The sequence below is a fragment of the Corapipo altera genome, unplaced genomic scaffold, assembly GCF_003945725.1.
Source record: "Corapipo altera isolate COAL_440 unplaced genomic scaffold, ASM394572v1 45, whole genome shotgun sequence".
NCBI lineage: Eukaryota > Metazoa > Chordata > Aves > Passeriformes > Pipridae > Corapipo > Corapipo altera.
In genome coordinates this window covers 18,286,955-18,310,764 of record NW_020884877.1, presented here as the reverse complement: position 1 = coordinate 18,310,764, position 23,810 = coordinate 18,286,955, and the positions used below count along the sequence as shown (strand labels likewise).

General features: G+C 42.5%; 1 protein-coding gene across 3 annotated transcripts in view; it reads left to right on the top strand.

Moving 5' to 3' along the window:
- LOC113944433 (unconventional myosin-X-like) overlaps positions 1 to 23,810 on the top strand; it is a 90,551-nt gene that overhangs the window by 25,554 nt on the left and 41,187 nt on the right. For 2 of the 3 annotated variants that reach the window (XM_027637520.1, XM_027637521.1), the window contains 14 exons: positions 3,293 to 3,417; positions 4,713 to 4,726; positions 5,368 to 5,452; positions 7,054 to 7,157; positions 8,515 to 8,644; positions 9,508 to 9,626; positions 13,249 to 13,395; positions 14,100 to 14,200; positions 16,090 to 16,156; positions 16,604 to 16,696; positions 20,345 to 20,413; positions 21,266 to 21,348; positions 22,146 to 22,254; positions 22,938 to 23,018. In XM_027637520.1, coding sequence (XP_027493321.1) covers positions 3,293 to 3,417; positions 4,713 to 4,726; positions 5,368 to 5,452; positions 7,054 to 7,157; positions 8,515 to 8,644; positions 9,508 to 9,626; positions 13,249 to 13,395; positions 14,100 to 14,200; positions 16,090 to 16,156; positions 16,604 to 16,696; positions 20,345 to 20,413; positions 21,266 to 21,348; positions 22,146 to 22,254; positions 22,938 to 23,018 — 1,327 coding nt within the window. Of the gene's footprint in view, positions 1 to 3,292; positions 3,418 to 4,712; positions 4,727 to 5,367; positions 5,453 to 7,053; positions 7,158 to 8,514; positions 8,645 to 9,507; positions 9,627 to 10,438; positions 10,562 to 13,248; positions 13,396 to 14,099; positions 14,201 to 16,089; positions 16,157 to 16,603; positions 16,697 to 20,344; positions 20,414 to 21,265; positions 21,349 to 22,145; positions 22,255 to 22,937; positions 23,019 to 23,810 lie in introns of those variants that run through there. The other variant, XM_027637522.1, reaches the window with a different exon arrangement.

The following is a 23,810-nucleotide window of genomic DNA, read 5'->3' as shown; positions in this document are numbered from 1 at the left end:
ATTTCTCAGCACAAGACTGTCTTACCTATGACTGGAGAAGCTTGCTGGGGGTCCTGCAGTTTGGTATTGCCAAGGTTGAGATTGTAGGTTGGTCCTAGCTGGAGCCTGTCATAGTTGCAGAAACCTCCACAGGAGTAAATCAGTCATCTGTAACAGGATCTAATAAGAATAAGTTGGAATCATTTGAACTCTCTGTGTGAAAGTGACTTGCATGCAAGTGGCATATTTCAGGGCTCAGAGTGTAGAGAGAAGGAATGTTTCATGGAAGATGATGATGCAGAAAAGCTAGAGGTAACTGTGGTGAAAATAGCCTAAGCAGACCTGCAGTGTGTAGTATGGCAGCTGTGAGAGCATTGTGGGTTTTAGGATCCTTATAAGCAGAGCAACATTGAACAGAAGGGCTGTTGCCCTTGGACTTGCTGCTTGAGAGACTGTTGTTGGATGATTTATACTTTTCAGGTGTGCAGATTTTATCAAGGATGTAAGCAAATTGCAAAAAGCTCTGAAGTGCAGTACAGTCATGACTCAAGATCTGCAAAATCTGCTTTAAGGCAAGCAGCTTAGAAGGCTCAAGCATGCTTAGCAGTTAAGTGGTAACTTGACAGCGATCCAGAGAGCTTAGGATGGTGGATAGGTGATTCCTGAGTCTGTAAGATGACACAGCTGTGAGCTGGAGTGAAGTAAGAGCTTATGACCTGTTCTGTGTACGTCTCTAGTGCTATGTGAGCTATTGCAATGAGAGTGCAAGAGAATTTGATTTGTCACCTTTTCCCTGAAGATGAGAAGCTGAAGGCCTGTCCCAGACCCAGAAGCTGCTCCCACTCCTATGAAGCCTACTTTGTGTTTAGGGTTCAGCTTCACTTGCTCTGCAACTGGTCCTCCTGCGGTTGGCTTATGGCAGATTTCCATGCTTGCAGCCCAGCACATACCAAGGAACAATGCTGGATTCTTTCTCAATTTCAGACAGCATTGCAAACAAAGTGTTCCATCAGCTTTCTATCACTTGCTTGTGTTGTAACATTCAGGCTTGGTGTATTTCTCATAAATCAGGCTCTGAAAACTCCTTTGGCACTTTTTTTCTTTCTTGAAAATCTCCATTAGTGTATTAAAAATTCTGCTAACTTTCAGCTTTTTTTCTTGCTTGCTTCACTCTGAAGTTCCCTTCTCCGTGTTGGGTGCCACTGTTGACAGCATAGCCACCTTTCCTGTTATTCATCCCCTCAAGTCTTCAAATCTTCTTTTTTGTCGTCAACTATGCATCTGAATACTGAAGCTGCATATGGTGCAGTATTTCTAAATTCCAGCCTTTGCTTTCTGCTGCTCCACTGAAACTGGTCCCCATCATTTTGAATCCTGGAGCACACCCTGCCCACATCCAGCTGAGCAGCCAGCATCATCTTCCTGATGTGCTGCTCCTCCTCACAGTTCACTGCTGCATCAAGTGCCACATTGTGATGTGCTGCTGGTGTGGGCATATTGCTCAGCCCAGGCATCTGCCCTCATTCCCAACTGAACCAGCTCACCCTCACTGCTCTGCCTTGCAACTGCTGCCAGCCTCAGACACGCATCTGCTTATTTTCTCCTCTATGTCTGAAAGACTTCAGCACTCACTGCCAAACTAAATTGTAAAGATATTTCCTTGTGTTTTTCGTATCTATTTTAACATGATTTACAGCCATAAAGATTGGCGGGCTGGTTCCTGCACTCTCACTGCAACTGTGGTGGTCACATAACATAACTCTGTCCTCCCTTTTTCTGGCTCTCCCCATTAAACTGGTTGATTCATGACATTGGTTTGCTCAGTGGGATATTCCTGTGCAATGTCCTTATTTACATGCTTGTTTTGGAGTTGTGGGTCTTGGAGTTCAGATTCTCCAGGGCAAGGAACTTACCTCCTTACAAATTTCTCTAACTGGCATTTCTATAATTGCAATGTGTTATAACAGAGCAATTTTCATTTTTATGCTTGTTTCTTGGAGGTGATTGTTTCAAGAGGTAAGTTACGAAAATATTCCCTGAATTTTCCTGAAGGTTGTTGAGTGTTTCCCCCAATCACAGCCCTCCCTTAGCAAACACTTGCAAGACCTGAAGCTTTCTGCAAGCTCCAGTGGTGTCTTTTGATGCTATGTTTATACACTTGTAAATAATCCCATATACGCCCCAGTCTCCAGTGGAACTGCACAGTAGATCGATGGGGATATTTAAATGCCAATACTTCTCAGGGTAATAACAGTAATAATTTTTGTTTAAACTATATATGTTTTAAAATTAGACATGACAACGTGCAGGCTGTTCTAGTAGCATCTCTATGACCCCTTGCTTGTCAGGCCTCCAGATTATTTTAGAATTGGCCAAATTGCAGAAATGAATATTTTTAAACCTGAATTCAGCATGTCAATTTGAGTGGCTTAGGCTTTTCCCTTTAACTGTTCTGTGAAGCAAGAACCAAGCTGCATTTCAACTCACTGTTTTCCACGTTGTATGAACCTCCTGAAGACAGGAAGGTGACAGGAGACAATTTATCTTCAATTTATCACCTGTCTGATGTTTGGTGATAGATTTTTTTCAACTTTTTTTTTCCTGAAGTGGATGATGTGGCTCTCTTAGAATGTAGCTTTCAAATCTATTGTGTGTGTACAGTCCCTCTACTTGGAAACTATGTGGCTTGAATCAGCCTAAGCAAGATTTAGGTAATAAGGGCTTGTGTGTTCCAGTATCAAATTTCAGTACTAAACAGATCGTTTTATTACTGTTTGTTAGTTTGAAGATGTTTGCCTGTAATTTTAATAAATGTCTTATACTGTTTTCTCTTTCAAAGGCAGAAATAAAAAAGGCAGAACAAATATAGAAGTATGTGGTTTAAAGCTACAGAGTGTTTGCCCTATACAGGGTATATGTCTGATGATTCTGAAAATCCTGAAAATAATACAGTCCCATTCACAGGATGCTGCTGTGTTAAGGACACAACCTGGCTGGGTCTTGCCACCTTTCATTTCCTGAAGCCACATTGGTGGGGAGTGCCCTTGACAGTGTGAGCACCAGCTGCCCATGTGGACTGGGGACTGATTTAATTAACTCCAATCCCAAAGGTTTAAAATTTATCTAGCAGCATGTTAAATTGCTCCTGCCATTCTTCCTTGCCCTTGAGCTCTCCCGGCTTGTCCAGGCTGGTGCTGTAACAAATTAATCTCTCGTGGCAGAGCGCTCTGTGCAAATGTCAAAAGACTGGGCACATGCTTTGTTTTAATGATATCCCACCACTAATCATATCTTCATTGCCTCATTTCTGCAGCCCCATTCTGGAGGCCTTTGGAAATGCCAAGACAGTTTATAACAACAACTCCAGCCGCTTTGGCAAGTTCATCCAGTTGCACTTCTCTCAACATGGACACATCCAGGGAGGCCGAGTAACTGATTGTATCCTTTTCTTCAGTGGACCAGGAATGGATGGAGTAAGTGAAGATGAGGAGATGCTCAGTGCGGGTCAGGAAATCTCTTATCACAGTTTCTCAAAGCCAGTTTATAACTGTGGGAAATTTGCAACTTAAAGAGAGAATAAGTATTTGTTTTGTGGCTTGGCAGCACCTAACTCTGGAAACCTTTCGTCTAGGTACTGCATTAGGTAGGGACATAGTTTGACTTTTCACTTTGGCAATCTCAACACATGTTACTTAAAACCCTGGAATTTGCTGCCACATTGATTGCATCCTGTCTGTTCCCCATAAAATTATTGCCTTATGTTAGTTGTGCCAATGAATTTGTGAGACCAAACTAAGAATCACTATATTCTGCAGAATATTTGGATGCAGAAGAGAATTATGACTCCCTGTTTTGGGCTGCCATCTCCAGTGGACCTTGTAACCCTAATCCTAGAATCAAAGAATATCTCAAGTTGGAAGGGACACATAAGGATCATTGAGTCCAACTCCCTGCTCCTCTCAAGACTACCTGAAATGAAATTGTATGCCTTAAGAGCATCATCCAGATGCTCCTTGCAGTCTGACAGGCTTGGTGCCATGACCACTTCCATGAGGAGCTTGTTCTGGTGACAAGGACAGTGAAGACTGGATATAGTCAAATTATGTTGTGCCGTGATGACTTTCTTCCCTGTATGCCCATGGAGCTCTCTCCCAAAGGATTAGACCTATCTTTTGTCTACATGAGGCAGGTAAAGCTGCCTTGGCTACATTTCTTGATGGTGATGTTCAAAGCTGCTGATGACTGCAAACCACACCAATTTCCACTGGAGTAGCAGCCAGATGAATTTACTACCATTGTAAATAACAGGCTTGCATTGTTTAGTCTCTGCTCTCTGTGCTGTCAGTAGATTAAAGATAGTGGTCTCTTGCAGAAGCAATGAGAACTGATGCAAGACCTGCTGTGAGCAATACAGACTTTCAGATTAGAGTAGCCTCTAATCTTTCTAGGTGTTCCTAATGTGGCTCATCCTTTGTTAGGTCGCCTATGCTCTATCTGACTCTGCCCTTTTAAATATTTCTTTGGCACATCATACCTCCTTGGAAAATGAGTAGAGAGGATGATCTGAGATGATGTTTAGGACCACTCTTCTCCTATTTCCCAAAGTGTCAGTTATTTAATGATTTGCTGCTTGTTACAGGGTTCATCCCAATGTGTCTAGAAGATTCTTTGTCAATCATCAAGAAATATGTGCATATGTCATTTAAATGTTTTTTCCTTAACTTGCTGTTCAGATTTACTGGAAAAGGTAAGTATCCCCTCTACTGACTGCTGGGTGAGCCCTCTTCCCATAGTATGGTGTGGCAGTGCCAGATCACCTCCTGAATGATGCTGTCTTCATCACAGCGTGTAGGCCTTAGATCCTTATGTGTTACAGCTGCAACTGTCCCAAATGAGGAAGAGGCAGAGGAAAAATGTTTGTTCTGTATCTATCAGAGCCTCTTCTCCTATCTTTGATAAACTCTGTTCATTACAGAGAGACCCCAAGAAAAAGCTGTTTACCAAGGAGAAAGAGAAAGAGAACAAGTACCTGGAAACTCAGTTCCACAGAGAATAATATGGAGTACAACTCCAAATGCAGGCATCTGTGCTCTGATGTAGTTTCCTTTGGACTCAGGGACTCACTGAGGAGCAGTGTCAGAACTGACAGGTTCGGTTTGTCCAGGTGCGTGCTCTTGAGTACAGAGAAGTCAGCAGATGGTCAGTTGCACAGCCACATGTGACAAGACCTTGATATCGAATTTATTTAGACAAAACCATCACTAAACTGGAAGAAGACCCTCTTGTACTTTGGCCCTGGAGATTTACCTCTATCCTCGTCCTCTCTTTGCCTTTGCAACCAGAAGTCTAATCTCCTTCTACTTGCTACTCTTGTATTCTTTGTTTCAGAACAGAGTGGTACACCAGAACCCTGGAGAGAGGAATTATCACATCTTTTATGCTCTACTAGCTGGTGTGAGCGGGGAGCAGAAAGGTAATTGCATTTTATAGGATATGGCTTTGTCCTCTTTCCAGTCCAACATGTGAAGCAGGTGTAAGTCAGTTAGAGCATGGATATTTCAGGTACTTGATATGTAGCTTTTTCTTGAAGGCCATATGGTGATTTTGTAGGAAGCAGAAAGGGGAGTTGAGATAAAGAGGCTGAGGATGACAGAAATGCTATATGAGAAAAGACACTTCAGGCATTCTGAGCTGGAGGGAAAAGTCTGTGGAAAGTGATGGAGTAATGAAACTGTCTAGAGGTGAAGGAAGGGTAGAGAGTCTTGATACAGTTGCTGGTGGGACCTGTTCCAGGAGTTCAAAGGTTGGATGACAGACATAATTTTACAACAAACCTTCAGTATAGATAATATTAGAGAGAAGAATTAGGAAGACCAATGATGTAGTGGAAGGACTAGAACCAAAACATGTATAGTGTCTGAACAAAGGCTTTATAGCTCAGTACATGGGGAAGGGAGAGGTGGATCTAAAAGAGGGCACACAGAGAAAGTGGCAGCTGCAGGCTGTAGATGAATCCGCTTTGTAGTGCAGGATCCCCTTAACAGCATTTGTGTGTACCTGTCCCAAGCGCTGCTGAGCACTGATGGTCTTGCTGAAGAGGTCAGATAGGCAGGCAGGAATATGTTACGTTGCACTCTGGTTTTGTGGGACTGGGGAATTTCTTGTTCTCTGTGTGTTAGGGTAATCAGGTGGAAGATTTGGGCCTGACAGAGTGGAAGGAGTAGGGCTTCAATTTTAGGGAGTATTTACAGGAATGGCCACATGGGTCAATTCAGAGATCAATCTAAAGCAAAGGAAAATAGTGGGGACCATGGTTATCAGCAAGTACTTAGGGAAACCATACAACACATTCTTTTCTTCAGCAGATTTGCAATTCTTCCCCATCTTCCTCTCAAAGCTGGTGTCCCAGGCTGCTTCATTTCCCGATCTGTAATGTTGTTTTCGGTCTTGATCACCCTTGTCTCCTTTCTCCTTGATTTTTTAGTTCTCCTCTGTTCTTTTCAAAATGGGGGATCAAACCTGCAGAAAGTATTTAAGATGTGGTTGGACTACTGATACATACAGAGATCAAATTCTGGTTTTGTAGTTAGTTTTGTGTTCCTACTAAAACTAAAGGAACTGAACTATGTTCAGTTTTTTACTACTGCTCAGCACTGAGATGCCTTCAGAAATCTGACTGACTCTCTGAGCTCTGTCTCGTGATAATACCTAATTTAGAGGTCATTACTGCATGTGTATAGTTAAGACTATTTTTCTGTATACTCTTTGAGATAGATTTTTTTTTTCTGAGTCAATTCTGTATTGATAAATTCTGCAACTCTGCAGCTTGGGATTTGACTGTTCTAAATAATTTTGCATAGCCTCTGCAAGCCTTTTTACAGCATACCCTCCTCCTTCCCCCTCCCCAGTGTATTCACTGTCGAGGTGTAGCTTTTGAGGGATGTGGAATCAGTTCAGATGAACTCTCCCTGTGGTAAACATACACACTTTTGGGGGGACCAAGATCATAGAATTAAAAGGTTCATTGCTAAATAAATTGTTGTCTTTCTCCTGCCTATTTTTCTTCTGTTGCAGAGAGCCTCTCCCTCTCTGAGCCAGAGACTTATCGTTACTTGAACCAGTCTGGCTGTGTGACTGATGAGAACCTGAATGATGTAGAGATGTTCAGTAAGGTCATGGTGAGTTCAGTCCTAACTCCTGCTGAACTTTTGTGCATAATCTCATGGACTAAACATGCTGCATGGTCTAGATCTCACAGGCAGAATATATTTGCCCTAAGCCAAAACTGGGTGTTCAACAAGTCCGAAACTCAGCTCTCCCTGTTTATGGTAAAAATAAGGCTCAAAAAGTGGTTTTGGGAAACAACCAGTATGAATAATAATGTAGAAAGATGCAGAATTTTTGGGAGCCTGAGCCCCAATCCCCCTACCCCATAATGGTTCCTGGGAGCCTTCTAGATAGCCTGATGTAGGAAACCTCAAATTGACTATTAGAAATGGAACAGTTTGATCTGAAGGTAGTGTTCTCCAAATATATTCCAGTAAAATTGTATCACCTGTGCAAATGGCATATTTTGAAATACCACACAGATTTCAGTAGACACCTATAACTTTACCAGAGTTTATAGGTTTAGCAAGATGAATGTGCAAATTGATGTTTTATTTGATAAGTGTTTATTGCCCTGAGGGCTTTACTAATGTAGGTGAAGCCAAGTAGGCAAGGCTAGAGAAGTCAGCTTAGGATTTCAATAACTCCTGCTTAGGCGTGATTTAAGGGAAACATCTCCTGTACAGCAAAGATTTCAATGGCAACATAGCATTAATATTTCAACTGAGGAGATGCCTGGAGGAAAGAAGGGAACTAGAACCCTAGAGTGCCCCAGTCACAGGGTGAATGCATGGAAACTAGGTTCTGCTTCTAAAAGTCAATTTATGCCCCAAGAACCATGGGTCACATGCATGCACTAAGACAGAGGGAATGTGCCATAACTCCTCATTATCTGGTAACCTGTTTCTCACCTTCTAGCAGTTAATGCTGAAAGCCTGGTTTTAAATCTTACTGCATAAATCTACTATTCTAAGCTAGAACAAAGTAAGGGGGTTATATGGATCAGAGTAAATTAAGTATATTATATGAATATGTCCTTCAGGAAAGAAAATAAGGGAGAATGTGGAAATAATCCAGTAACATCTGTAACCTGAGCTGCCAGTGTTCAGGGGCAGATTTCCTCACATAGTAGCAAACTCATTCTTCCTGTGACAGACCAGCAATGTCAGCAGCATAGTCCAACTTGAGGATGGAGCAAATGCCCACCGCTCTTAGATGGCGATAAGAGTAAATGTAGAAGAGAATGGGAGACAGAAAAGATCACTGAGAGATGTATAGCTAAGAGAGGTGCTGTGCCATCCCATTTCACTTTGATTCATGGTGACTATAATTCTGAGTTATACATCTGACACAGACTGGGCCTGAGTGTGGTAGTTACATTGTACTTGGCTATAATACAGCCAACATTAGCTGTATGGTTTTGAACAGACTGCCATGAAGGTGGTGGACTTCAGCACTGAAGAAATCAGAGACATCTTCAAACTTCTTTCTGGCACACTTCATTTGGGAAATGTTGAATTCATGACAGCTGGCGGGGCCCAGATTACGACAAAAGCAGGTAAGCGGGACCCTAGCAACTTGGTAGACCATGCAAAGCCCCATAAGGCCTCCAGTAAAGCTCACTCCATTGTCCTTTTCCCCTCTGGTTATGCAGTGACTTTGCCAGCAGATTCACTGACTGCAGTGAGCTCTGCAAAAGCAGTGCCACAGGATACACGGCTCCAGGGCACCAGTGTGATTTAACTGGGCTGTGGCCCTCTGACCCATTAGTGCTCCCAGCTACTCTCAGATGAGTCCACGGCCCCACAATTTTCCTTTGCATTGAAAGAGATGGAAGAAATAGGATCAGGGAGGAGTTGGAGATAAAAATAGTGTGTTAGAGACTTCCTCCCATCTTCATTTGAAGCATTTGCTAGTGTGCACTCTGTTACCGTTATGCAATCTGAGCTCGTCTGGTAGAGTGAACCCCTAAACAGACAGAAGAAATAAATATGTATTACAAGTCCTTCAAGTCTTAAGTTGATTGCCTCTCTTCTTAACATCCAAGTTTAGCAATCCCATGCTCAGACTGTACTGTCGTGCCTTTAGGAAAACATATCTTCTCATACGATAAACATTTTGCTAATGCTGAGCTTTACACAGGACTTTGCTCTTCCTGTTGTCAGCAGAAAGTCTGACTTACAGGAGTATCTGACTGTGGCCCAAAATGGGTGCTGACTCTGCCTCAGACTGGGTATATGAGCTTACAACTTTGGGTATGCCCAAAAGAATTAAGTAACGGGGAGTGTGTTTTGTGCTGGAGTTTAGTCACTTGCCTTGTAGGAGTCCCTGGGATTTCCTCACTGAGCTGCAAAATATGAATCCCCCACGAGTGATGGGGATCCATGCAAGAGAAAAAAGGGTGTCTTCCTTTGTTATTAGTGCTGAACATTGCCAGTGACCTCCTGGGCCTAGATGCCTTTCAGCTTTCTGAAGTACTGACACAAAGGTCCATGATTCTGCGTGGGGAAGAGATCAGCTCCCCTCTCACTGTGGAGCAGGTAAGTGTCCTTGTGTATGCTAATGCTTCTGCATTTCCAGGCCCTCTGTCTCCCTCTTGTATCACCCATTCCAGTTTAGGGCTTCCTGTTTCCTCAGGTATTTTGCCCTTATTGGCAGTTCAGGTCTCAATGTTGACTCTGCTTTTTAGGTTTTACAGGGGAGTTCACTCGCAAATGTCAATGCACTTTGTTGATGGTTTTAAGTCACCTTCACTCACCAGGAACTGGTCATACTTGTGTCATGCAGAAGGTGCATCAGATGGTTTGTGGTAATTGCATGTATGCGTGCTTTTACCTTGCCAAACTCCCAGGTTACACTGCATTTACTGGAAGGTAAAAGCTTGCACACAGTTACCACGAAACATCCAGCAGATGTTAGGTTGTTACCCCACAGTAGTTTCTCCATATCTGTACAACCACAAAGGAGGACTGAAAAAAATGATACGTAGCTCTTGTGATGTTGCTGATCACTTGAGGGCACTCTTGGTGTTTTAGGTCCATGCACAGATAACTGTAGAAAATCTTCTGTCATTAATAAAATGCAAAACACTGGAAAACATGGAGTAATATTACTAGGATGGAAGATACATCATGTTATAGCAAAACGAACATCTGTAATGGAAATCTTGTGCTGGCACAGACTGCAGAGGGTTATCAATCCAACGCCTATATTGGCAGAGAAACCAGAGTTACTAGACTTTCTCTGACGGATGTCTGTCTAACTTTCCTTCAGACTTCCCATGGAAGGAATTTCACAGCTTCTTTAAGTATCCTGCTTTAGCTGCAGTGGAGTCTGGAGTTGAAAAGATTTTCCTCATATTTAGATTACCTTTGACATCCCAGCTGTCCACCTTACAAGCTTTGGCTTCTGTGAAGTTTTTCATGTGGTGTTCTCTTTTCTAAGCTAAACAATCCAGTTCCTTCAGTGCTTCCTTGTAAGTAATTTTCTAAATCTCTTTGTCTTCTGTCTCTGTTTTCCCACATCTTTCAAGAAGCGGAGTGCCCCCAGCTGAGCACCTTATTCAAGCCGAAGTCTCAGCAGTGCTCATTACGGCAGAGTAGTTGCTTCTTTTCTTGCTGTGAACACACCTGCTAATATGTTAGAAGCTAAGTTTTGCCTTTAAGAAATGGCCTCTTTTTTTGCATACTCTTTGACCTTCCTTTGCAGTGAAATTGTGTGAAAACTATTTTTCAGCTTGTAGCCTGTGGTAGATATCCTCAGTATTCAGTACCACAGTTTCTCTTCTCAGCTCTCTGTCCTAAAGAAGCCACATCTTTCTCTAGCAGTGCATAAAGTTGGATAACAAATAATACCAGAGACAGTTCAGGCAGTCCAGAACAACAGTATGCAGTTGTAGGATTTACAAGATTCTCCCTGAATAGAGCTTTCCCTGATAGTATATCTGTTGCTGACATTTTTGTGTGTTGGACCCCACACTTACTGATTTCAGCCCAGTGAAGTACTAAGACCACAAGAAAATTGTGATAGCAAGTGGATGCTACTATTTAGCTGTCTTCACTAGATAAGCCTGTTGCACTGAACACTGGGCCTGTAAAGGCTATTCCTGCTGAAGCCCTCATGTGCTGCACCCACCTATTCCCACTTGTTGTGGGAATGCGTTGATAGAGTTGCCAGGGATTTCTCATTATGTAATGGGCTCACTACCCATCTGAGCTTTGACATTTCAGTGGGTTGAATGGATGAACTGGCCTAAAGGCAGGCAAAGCTGGGAGGATGAAAGGAGCCTTTGAGAATCTCATTTGAGCCATATTGTAGGGAAAGTGCTTTTCTTACAGCTGGATGAGGAGGTCCTGGAAAATGAGTTCAACTTAACTGTGTAGCCAGAGATACTACAGAGGCATGGCCTTGAGGGCATTCTCAGTCCCAACTAATAAGACAGATCATCTGATGGAAAGAAAAAATACCCAGACAATATGCGTGTGCCCATGCTTTGAAATGTTCTCTTCTGTGGAGAAGGGAGGTTGCTCTGTGCCGACCTTGAGCTGCTGAAGAGGAGATAGTACCCAGGAAGAGAAAGGAGGAGAAAAACAGTGAGGCTGGGTGAAAAGGAGGATCTGCTAGGCTGGGCCTCAGAAGCCTCGCTGAGGGGCTGAAAGGGTTCAGAGGCAGTTGGCCTGTGTCATTAGCAAAGCAGAACACAAGAGTTTGTGTTATTTAGGGTTGCAAAACTAAGGGGATGAAGGTGCATTTAGAAGATCAGTCATTGCTGTCTGGCCTACTGAAGGAATTGTCCTGGTGTCACAGGCAAGACAGAGGAAACAACCTGTAATCTATTTACTGTGGTTTATTTATTAAATATTTATAGATTAAAGCTTTTACCCTACTTCATTATTTCATGTACTTGCTCACTCACCTCTCAGCATTATGTTCTCTAGATGTCAACTTCCTTTCCCAGTTGGGAGTGTGCTGCTTGTCCAGGAGGGTCAGGCACAAATTTGTATGGGTTCGTATTGTGTAGTTGCAGTTACCAGGCTCAGGAACTACCAGCCAAGGTTCTTGGGCATACCCTGACGTTTATCTCCATGTCTCCAATCTCCAGGATCTTTCCCCACTTCCAACATCTTTCTTCCAGTCACAATCTTTGCCATCTTCTTTCCTGGCCCCTTTTTCTACTCCCTGAGATCATGTCTTCTTGTTGTGAACCCTTATTTTTGGCCTTCTCTTCTTTCTAGAACCCTAAACTCTAGTTTCCGATTCTAAATAGTTTATATGCAGAAGGACAGCATGTGATCAGCCTCTTAATTTATGATTCTGTCTCATGTCTCTTTAGTAATTGGAGGATTTGAGGTGTGCTGCTTTTGTTTGTCCAAGTGTTATCGAAATTTGCAACCAGCCCATTCCTTTTACAGCTGTCAGGTAGCAGGCTTTCGCTTGCGATACCAGAAGTTTGATTTTGGATGTTCATCCACATGCTTGCATACCACCAATTATCTAGTGCCTGTTAGTCATCACAATTTAAGTTATTTTTTCCGCCTATGACACTTGGTTATGATCACTGCATGGCATGTGGGGTCAACTCTAGTTGAAAAGTATTTAAATCCATGATCTTTTGGGGCACGTGTCCCGGCTGTTGGCTAGCCTAACTGGATTCAAGTAGGATAATGCTGTTTGCAGGGAAGTTTTGGAAAGGGGATTTTTGAGGGCAACTTGGTGTCAGAATACTTCATTAAATCCTGCCCTACCAGTTTTTTGAAAACTGAGCAGACACCCATTTGACAGCTTTACTAGGAGTACTGAACCAAGATACCTTGCCTGTCACTGCAAATGTTGATTCAGGTGATGCAAATGACTGCTGTGGGCTTAGTTGTGAGGTATTTTGCCACCTTCCGTGCCCCCCAGTACTTGTTCCAAAAGATGTCCCTGATTTTGCTATTTCTTTCAGCCTCTGAAGTTCAGTTACCCAAAGGTTATACATGGCTTATCTGTGTGTGGCCTGGCTATTTGAAAACTTCATACATATAAATACTGCACCATACACAGCCGGTACAGAGGCTGAGACACCTGAAGAGGAGTGGAGAAACCTGAAGTCCCATAGAGATTCATGTGCCCCTTATGCCTTCTTTTCTCTTTGTGACTCATTTTCATTCTCTGTATTTACAGGCAGCTGACTCCAGAGACTCCCTCTCTATGGCGCTCTATTCCCAGTGTTTCTCATGGCTCATTAACAAGATTAATACCAAGATCAAAGGCAAGGAAAACTTTAAGTCTGTGGGCATCCTGGATATCTTTGGCTTCGAGAATTTTCAGGTCAGGATTTTGTCTTTTGTGGAGTGGGTTGGTTTTAGAGGTGTCAGTGTATATAGGAGGAAATTTTGGTGGGTTTGTATCCCCCAGTCTGGGGTCTCTCCACTGTCACTTTCCCCTGGAAGTAGCAAGATATATTTAGCTGCCCATTTCTGCCACCTGTATTCACAAAAGCTGATGTTCAAAGTCTAGTTTGTGACACAGACCCTAAACAGATGTACTGTGATAGATAATATTGAATTTTTTACTTGTATGCAGATTAAATATCCAAATCCTGTGTGTACATTATTTGTTTACATCTATTTTGCATTGTGTGGAGAATGCCGTGTGTAATACTTCTGACTGCAACTGATGAGGGTTGTATGTTGAACAGTCATAGAGTGACTGCTCAGATATTTCACAGAAGAGAAAGCCCAGTGACCTAACACTTAGGGAATTATATTTCTTTCTTCCAAGAAGAGAAGCATGATTGTCTTTAGCATCATGCTATGCTTTACTGTGATTTAGGTTTACTGAATCAACCTTTCATGGGCTACAAAAGCTGTTCTCATAGTGGACCTCCCCATACTATCCTCCTCATGTTCATCTTGACCACTATGTTCTCTGGCTTTATTTTAGGCCTGGTACCTTCCACCTTGCTGCTATAGATTATTTTAGAGCTCAGGGTCAAGCATGTTAAGTTTTATAATCATTATTTCTTCTTGCAGGTGAATCGTTTTGAGCAGTTTAACATTAACTATGCAAATGAGAAACTCCAGGAGTATTTCAACAAGCACATCTTCTCCTTGGAGCAGCTGGAGTACAACAGGTGACAAACAGAGGGAGGGAAGCCCCTATTGCTTTCATGGGTAGTAGAAGGCAGAACATCATTCCTCCTCTGTGCTCTTCAGTCCCTACTGCTGAGGCAGGAGAAACAACTGGGCCTTAGCACAACCCTGACTGTGGATGTGTCTTGATAAGCACTGTCCATGTGCTTTGCCAGCAAAAGTCACTTTCCTCCAGGCAAAAGCAGTCTCCCTTGTAGTATTTAGAAAGCCCAGATTTCCTTCTGTCTCTCAGCTGAATAGAAAGTTCTTGGGCTTTAATCCATTAGAGTGTGTGGTCACTGGGCTTATTACTGACTTTGGTAATGATTTACCTAGGGTACTGGTAGTGTTATGCAAATGGAATCTTGGTGTGCAAAAAGTAAAGTTCCTGAAAATAGACAGATATCTGACAGCTCTTTCTGTCCTAGAGATTCCTGTACTGTGAAAAGGGCTCTTTTCCTCAGCAAGGAGACTTAAATGAGAGATTTCCTGATCTTGGGACCTTCTGCACAGCTGTTCCTCTTCTGTGGGCTTCATATTTAATTGTATTTAGTGAAGTACCTGGGATGTTCTAGAGTATTTCTGCTTCTAGAGAAGGCTGCTAGACAAATACTTTAGTTGTTGCTCTGAAACAGAAGCCTTTATGTTTGTGAATGAAGCAATTGAACAGGGTCAGTGAGGGCAAATGAGAGCAGCCTTGTAAAGGGAGACAGTTGAATAGGCAATTCATTAAATTCTAAAGATTACAAAACTGCAAGGCTATTTATGCACTCACTTCTCAGGCCTGTTCCACTATTGCAGGAAGCCTGTGTTAAGAATGGTATCATCATGACAATTTATTTTTTCCTGATGATTGCATAGAAATTTAAGTTCTGTGGCTGAACTTTGAAAGAATAAGAGGATTTTATTATTGTCTACACATCAAATTATTCTAGGGTGATGTGCCTAAAGCTCATCTTTCACTGTGTAAGCTCTGCTTCCTCAGGTTTAGTAAGTAGCTCTATGTATCTCATCTTGATGCTCTGAACCTGGAAGTATGAAGCCTAGGCTGAAGGGTTTGTAGGCAACTTCTCCACTATCTTCAAAATGTTAGCCTCCACCTGAAAGGTGTCTGTATCAGAATGTCAGTAAGTAGCTTCACACATAGCCTGTAGTCTTCCTTGGATTCCTGAGTAAGAGCTATTCCCAGGCTTTTCTGAATTCTGAAAACAGAAACATCCTTTATTTTGGAAGTGTAAGAAGGTGATAAGAGAGGAAAAACACATTCAGGAGATTTACAGAATTTCATGGGTGATTTCCAAAGCATAACTATTGCACTACTTTACCTATATCAGCCCCTATTCTGAAGGATGCAGGGCCACCCTGTAGGCACCCTGTATGTCAGGCTAAAGCTTACCAGTGTCATCCTCTTCAAAACTCTCCCTGAAAACTCTCTCCTGTCTCTTCTTCTGGTGGACCTGTGAATTGTGGTTCAGTCTTCTGGCAGATGTGCTTTGGGCCTGCTTTCCATATTGGTGGGTCAGCAGTTGACTCTCGAAGCTGTGTAGCAAACTGTCCATCATTGCCACTGCTTGGGCTGATGCTCATCAGTCCTGAAAGAGCAACTACAGTTTTAAAATTCGTGTGAAATTTGCCCAAGTGACTACAAGATAAGCATCAGTTTAAATTGCCAGTATGGATAAGAAAGGCTGTCTCCTATCTCCATCTCCTTGTGTTAGCAGTGCATTGTGTCCCCTATTCTTTTTCCTCAGCCATGGCAAAGCCTAATTACTGCAAATTGTCTTCAGTCCTGGGACAGCTGCCATGCTCAGCTACTTCTGCTCTTCTCCTACACCCCAGAGCATTGGATCTTTCATTTCACATCTTTGTTCTCTTTGTTCTTGACTGTCAGGGAAGGGATAAACTGGGAAGCCATTGACTGGATGGATAATGCAGAGTGCCTGGACCTTATTGAGAAGGTAAGCAGTTATCTGTGACAGTTTCCAGGGATCACCATGGGCACTGCTGATTGTCTTGAGACCTTTCCTGGGGTTTCCTGATTTTAAAAACAGATAGTTGCTTAGATCATGTTCCCATAGTGACCTGGCAAAAGGTCTTAGAGCTGTAGTCCCAGCTCAAGAAAGCAGGTCTCTGCTTATTGTTGAGAGTAAGCTTAGGAAGGGTGTCATAGTTTTAGATTAGTGTTTAAGTAAAACCTTAATGTGATTTTTTTATAAATAATCTCCACTTACATTCTGCTTGCTGAATGCATTGACTGGCCAGAATTCTGCTTTCAGCTTGAGCTTTGCTGGGTGTAACTCAGGAGTTATTGCTCAGTGGTCTGTTCAGATCTCCAGTTCTTGTCTTGGTGCTGTGTAGTTAGAGCTTTTGCTGACTGTAAAAGCCTGTCTCTTGTTTGGCTGTAGAAACTAGGTCTACTGGCTTTGGTGAATGAAGAGAGTCGATTCCCCAAAGGCACAGACAACACCCTTCTGGAAAAACTTCACAGCCAGCATATGGTAAGTAAGAAAATAACCTGGCAGGCAAATGATCAGTATGTTAGCCCCATCAGCGTTGCAAAACCTAAAGTGAAGGTTTTGTTGATGTAAAATATATGCTTTGTGCAGGAAATTTAAAATGCCTTGTACCCAAACCTGCGAGTGTTTAATTAAGCTGCACTGAACAAAAGTAGTATGTGAGACAACCTGAGAATGGTCTCTTGTGCACATAGAGAAAAGGGAGTGTGCATTCCGCAAGCTGTGGGTAGAAGAGGTTTGAATTTGTAGGATGGGATGGAGGTCAGGTTCTGCTGGTCTGCGATGAGACACAAGGCAACACCCCAGGCACAGGATGTGGCTGCACAGTGTGTATGGGTTTCTCCTGCCAGCTGACTCACAGCAGTCTGCTCCAGAGCGTGTCAAATCTGTCTCCTGGGGCTGGGGACGGCTTTTGCCTCATGACTTTTAATGAAAGCTCTCTTATTGTTCCTAATTAATTAAATTCTTTCATCCTCTCTTGTGTTCTGGACACAGGAGTGGAATGGCTTTTTCATGCAGGTCAGAAAGTTATCCTGGGGACACAGAAACCCCAGTGAGATCACTGTAGCAATCCCTTACCATGTCTCTGGTACAGCCAACACTTTGTTCTAAATAATAAATAGACTGAAAACAAAACAAATTAAAGCCTGTAGCATGGACTTATGGAATAATTTACTACTTTAGTAAGAACATTTTCAGCAAATATGTTTCCTAGTCTTCTAATTGAGACTTCATTCAAGCCTGAAAACATAAAAATTTGTATTCTTTATCTGAAGGTTTTTTAATTGGCATAGATGCAGATATTCTCATTTTTCATATTTGTATTCTAACTTTGCTGGTAATACTCATGATTACAAATTGGAAACAATAGCAATGACTTTTGGTTGGCTACTTACACAGAGCTTTGTGGAAATATTTCCTTTCTTCAGGCTTAAATCAAGGCCTTCAATTTAGTTTGCTGTGGCTTTGCCTTGTATTATAGGTCAAGGAATGTGAGAATGCCTGCTGTATCTTTTTTATTTTTTTTATTGTTGTTGGTATTTGTTAACTTTTAATATAAAACTAATATTTTTAATGCCTCACTTGTTTTGAATTTCCTTTCTGAACTGTCCCAGCTTCTTCAGTTTGTCTCCAAATGGAGATATTTCAAAGCTCCTCTTTCTTTCTGCTGTTTGTCTCTGAATTTGTCTACATATTTTTTTCTCTATTCTTTTCTGAGATAAATAATCAGACCAGAATGCAGTTCCCTTGGTAAGAAGGTACCTGTGGTTTATTGTACAGCAGCATGAGACTGCCAGTATTATTTTGCATTCCTTTATACCCCACAACATTTTGGTTGCTATTTTTGGTAATTTCTGTGCATTGAGTAGCCTTTTCATTAAGCTGTTCATAGTGTCACCTCTGTCTGCTTTGAGGGGATAGCAGTTAATGTGGAACCCTAGGAAGGTTATGAGATGTGAAGTGCAGGGAGGAACGATTTAGTAGGTAGTGCTCTAGGGTTTTCATTTGTTGAAGGTGAAATTGTTTTTTGTACCAGTTAAAGTCTCTGTTGCTGGCTGGAAGAGCACTGGAAGGCATCCAGCCAGCACTGCTGGGAAGCCTGAAGAGAACAAGCCCTCTTCTCTGTATTTTCTGTGGGTTGCTGTAGTCTTAAGAAGGAAAAGCATAAGGCTGGGATTTCAGAGAATATGACCTCTAATATAACTGAAGAGAGGAGCAATAGGGGAGATAGGAGAAGGAACCAGAAGTGTTCTAAGCATGAATGAAATAAAAGGGCTTGGTAGAGAGGGAGAGGAGAGGAGTGTGCCAATCCACACGAGAGAGCCAGGAGCAGTCATGCTTGGAATGGAAAATAGGGAATTTTGTGACTGGAAAAAGATGACTGAATGGAGGAAAGGGAAGAGCAATGAAATGGGGTCAATATGAAAAGGAAAAGAAAGCAATGAAAAAAAATTTCCAGTAGCACTAACAAATTATCAGTGTCAGAAGCCATCCACCCAATACTGCCAAAAGACCTTGAAGATGAAAGAGCTCAATTATAAACAACATTGCGCAACATGTTACTTCAAATTTTCTTAGTACTTTTGTCTGAGAAGATGGGGAATTATTTTAATTTTTAGGAAAGAATTTTTTTGTAGGAAATTATAGGCCTATATTTCTTATTTCACTATTGGGTAAATTCAAAGAATGTAAATGGTCAGCTACCTCAACGAAGCGAGGCCTGCAAGACACTGTCTCATATGAGCATTGAGGTGGCAGTTTTCTGCTGATTCATGGGGCAAGACTGGACTGAGAGGGGCCTCATGAGACTGACTGGGTGGTAAAATGAAAATGAAAAGTAGTGTAGATAAATGCAAAATGGTGTACCTGAAGGAAAACAGTCCCAATTTCCCCTTTGAAAATGGTGGGCCCTGAACTGACTGCTGCTCTTCAGGAGCGAGACCCAGACAGAGGCTGTGATAGATAGTTCCATGGAAATATCAGCACAGTTCTCAGTAGTAATAAAACCCCCCCAGATGAAATAGTAGAAAGTCCTGGAAAACAGAATAAAAGAAGAAAACAGTGTTATGGCATTGTGTAATCTATAGATCACCTGCACTTTGAATCATGTACGCCACTTGAAAAGGGGTTATATCAGAACTGGTAAACAACTGGTCTGGGACAGCTTCAGTGTTACGGAAAACTGTGTTGAAGGGACCCTGCAGTGTGGAGAGAAGATGACTTGAGGGTGTGTGTGATGGGTTTAAAAGTCACACATGGCCTGTAGAAGACAAATGGCACTAATGGAAGCCGGGCTTAAATAGTTCTGTATGGGGTTGGTTAAGAGCTCCTGCGAAAGGACACTTGGATGCAAGAAGTTTTCATGGGTTCAGGTGCGGAATAAGCAAGCAAGCAAGAGAAATCCACTTGGCTACTAGTTAGGCAGACCTTATAGAAATAAGTAGATTTTGAGGGAATATTAGGATGAAAGTATGATTTACTTGCTTTGTTCTTACTCTGCAGTACATAGCCACTGCTAGAGGCAGAATACTCAGCTGGATAGATTGTTGGTCTCAAGCAGCGTGGCTGTTCTTACGTAGTTAAAATGGCTTTCACAGAACAAAGAAAGGAGGGGGAAAAGGAGAGAGTAGAACATCTAATAAGAGAAACGAAAAGTGAATATTCAATAAAGGGGAAGAGAAGTGCAAAGAAAGATAAAATATAGAGGAAGACAGGACACTGGTATAGTATTTCCTTTGATGAAGAAAAGGTGTGTAGGTGTTCTGCAAAGCTGCCATCTTCCTTGCATCCTGATCCTGTGTCCTGCACCACATGGTTTGTGTGGAGCCCAGTCTCCTCAGGTGTCAGACACACAAAAATTAACATTTCATCCATGGCATGCCTGCCCAACCTTGATTCTGCAAGCCCTTGTTCACATGAGCAATGCCTTGAAGGGCTGGATTTTTCCATCTTATTTAAGTAACATATTTGTAATGTAGCAGCAGAGAGCTGCAGCAGATGTGGTCGGGCTCTGCAAGAGCTAAGGTCCTTGCCCATCCCAGCCTTGTCATAGTCATGGCAGAGTTCCTGACTGAGCCTATTTATTCTTATACCAGCATTAGAAGACTACTTCTTTTTCTTTCATTTCAGAGCAACCCCTACTATGTGAAGCCTCGAGTAACAGACCATCAGTTTGGTATAAGACATTATGCAGGGGAGGTAGGTGTTCATGATTTGTTTGTGAGATGCTTGGTATATCTTGGATTTAAGGTCCTAGATTTTAGGTTCCAAAAATCAAGAATATCTCTGAACTGTGTGTTGCCACACAGTTAGTGCCCCCTACCAGAGCACTTTTGAAATTTTGGGCTTAAAATAGTATGTACTATATTCTCCAGCCTGGATGTTTGTTTCAGTTTCTCAAGTAACTTTTGTTTTGGGGGTTAAACTCCTCTGTACTTCTGTTATTCATGTTGTCTTTACATGCACATGCACAAACAAACAAAACCCAAAGTAAAAATCACAAGGAAAATTTGACTATTGAAGAGGAGGAGAAAAGGATAAATACCTATCCAAAAAAAGGAAAAGGTTTCCAAGCCTTTAAGGTTAAATGTTGCTCTTTGTTGTGAAGAGCTATGAAATGGATGGAGGTGTGTCAAGGGAGGACACCTGCACATTAAAGAAGGGCTAACCCCCTCCTAGAATAATATCTGCTGAACCCTTGTGGTTGGGAAATCAGGGCACTGGGTGGCATTCTCCATTCATGAGGTGGTGTACCTCACCCTTTGCAAAGGATTTCCCCACACACCCTCCCTGTCAGGCAAATCTTTGCAGCTGTTTCACTTGGCTCTTGCTTTTGAGGGGGTTTTGTGTTTTTTTGTTTATGGCTAAAAGCCACTCTCTGGATGGTAACTGTAAAACTCTGGAGTTCTTTGACCCCAAAAGTTCAGATCTTGGCATATGCCTGCAGTGTTACTGTGTAGCTCTGCTGGAGGTCTTGTACATTGGCATGTAAATGTAGAAGTGCTTAATGATTTGTACAGCACTGTTCTAGTGGCTCTGTCTGTGTTGCAGGTGCTGTATGATGTGAGAGGCTTTCTGGAGAAGAACAGAGACACTTTTCGTGATGACATTTTAAACATGCTGAAAGACAGCAGGTATGCTTGTGAAGAGGCCACATCTGTTGGGTTGGCTAAGCTACATTCATGTAATAACTAGACCAAGGAAAGCATTTGCTTTTGCCAGAGCATCAGGCATCATTCTTAATCATTCTTCCCTTTGTGCCAGAGTGTTCTGACAAATGAAAAGAGAGTTGGAGAAGTCAAATGAGGCATAGATTTAATCAGGACTTGTGTTGTCCCAGTTTTAAAAAGAGTTATAACAGCATGACAGAAATCTCTTGGCAATGTTAGTCTTCCCTTCCCCTTCTCCTTCCCTTTCTCTCCCCTTCCTCTACCCCTTTCCTTCCCTACCTACACTGAGGGTAGCTCTAGAACTCCTCTGGCTACAAAGAGCTGTGGTTCCAATTTCATGAGCATGTCGTGGCTGCTAGTCGTCAGAGCTAGTTCAGGAGGGCATGACAGCTCCAGTCTAGCTGGCATACCTTCAAGGTAGTTTTGCCTGGGGGCATGTAGCTCAAGGGAGGTGTCCTAGCCAGCGCAGAATGGAGATTTTCCTTTGTGTAATGTCCTGCTTGAGAGCGTGAGATGGGGTTTCTGGCTCTGCAGCAGAGTGTGACATACAGGGCAGCCTGCAGGTTCTGGGCAGCCACATGGAAAGTATTAATTTCCTCACTGAAGTGCCCAGCTGAACTGCCTCCTGCAGCCACTCTGGCACAGCAGGAATAAAAATGAGGTGTTTCACACTGGGACCAGGCAGTTGCTGAGAATGAGAGCTATCTTCTCACAGGTGTTAGAGGTCTTGCATCTTCTTTAATTCTTTTCTTTTCCCTTAGGCTGGACTTCATTTATGACCTTTTTGAAAGAGTCTGCAGTCGTTGCAATGAAGAGACACTGAAGATGGGCACCCAGAGGCGCAGACCGACTGTCAGTTCCCAGTTCCGGGTATGATGTTTTCCAAGGGAGCAGCAGGCTTCTGGGGAGGAGCAGATGGTTAAGCAAGGCCTGCAGCCAAGAGGAGTCATTCATCCTTGTTTTATGTCCAGCACTGAAAATGTGCAGGAATGTTGCAGTGCTGAAAAAAGACAATGCCACTGCCCCAAGGATTTCTGTCTGGTGTAAAATGTGAGATGCTGAGACTGAGCAGGGTGGCAGAGGGAATATACTTTGCTAAGTATATGAAATTCTTGAGGTTCTTTGATCTTTCATATTGGTTTGGTGTTTCAGCTAAGTGTACATGTCCTTTTAGGCCACATCTTTTACAAGTATTGTGACAATTCCAATAAAACCTTATTGGAAGGACTTTGCAGGTATGAATCTTACCTCCTTAGATTGTCTGCAAACCTTCCGTTCATTTCACTATTTTATCTTCCTGCATTTAAAGTTTGAGAGACATGTAAAATTAACTCACGTGAGCTATACAGCTCCAGGTAAACAGTGTTAGGAGCAAACTAACTGTGTGGGTATGTTTTGGAAAGGAGGGAATCTCCTGTGTTGTTGAAATTTTGGAAGGCAGAGTCAAAGGACATTAGAATGTGAGGGCTGCATGAAGACCCTGTTGCTTCAAATATAGCCCCTCTGCCTTCTGTAGTCACTGATCCTTTGGGGTTTGTCTTGTTGCTGTTTAGGATTCTCTCCATTCCTTGATGGCCACGCTTAGTACTTCCAACCCATTCTTCATCCGCTGCATCAAACCAAATACAGAAAAGGTAAGTCTGTTTCCCAGCAAAATACATTCATGAGACAGAGGCCTTCATGAGCACTCATTTCTTGCACAAACGCCTGGCAGGTGCCTCAAACTGAGGATAAGAGCAGTTCCTCCTCACCTTCCCTTTTTCATTCTAGTTATTTTACAGCTGAGGAAAAACAAACCCTCCTCCTGGTAATCAGATGGAAAGGCTGCATGCTGAGTATGAGATTATATAGCCATTCCCACCTACTTCAGTGCTTATGAAACCTGGAAGATAAACCAGGCTTGTGCAGAGCCCAGAGCTGTGGTAGAAGAAGCAATCACTCCTGTTTGAGGTGCCTGTAGAGAAATTTGTTCTGGAATGCAAGACTTGTGCAGTAGGAAATGTCTCCTGCAGATCCCTGGCTCTGAGGCAGAGGAGGTGGATGCTTCATTAGCAAGTCACAGTCCTTAGAGATAGGCTGACTCTTGCTTGTATCGTGAACTGTGGCGAGAGGATATGCTGCTAACTAGATTGTGTGGGGAGCTCTGAACTGATCCTTTTTTGTGTGTGTTTTGAAACTGTGTGTGATATGGCAGAGGACAGCCTGCTTAGGGGATTTGTGCCAGAAAAGAATTCTGTAGTTTTTCTCCACTTTGTCTGGAGAGAGACTGCAAAGCGAACTGAGTCAGGGTTCTGCACTCTGTATGTGTTAATGCATTATATCTTTGCTTTCCTACCGTGATCTGACTATGAGTGCAGTCTCCAAACTATTTTTCTTTTTCCAGGATCTGCCCAACTCCCTTTCTTCCCGTATTCTGCACCGTGCAG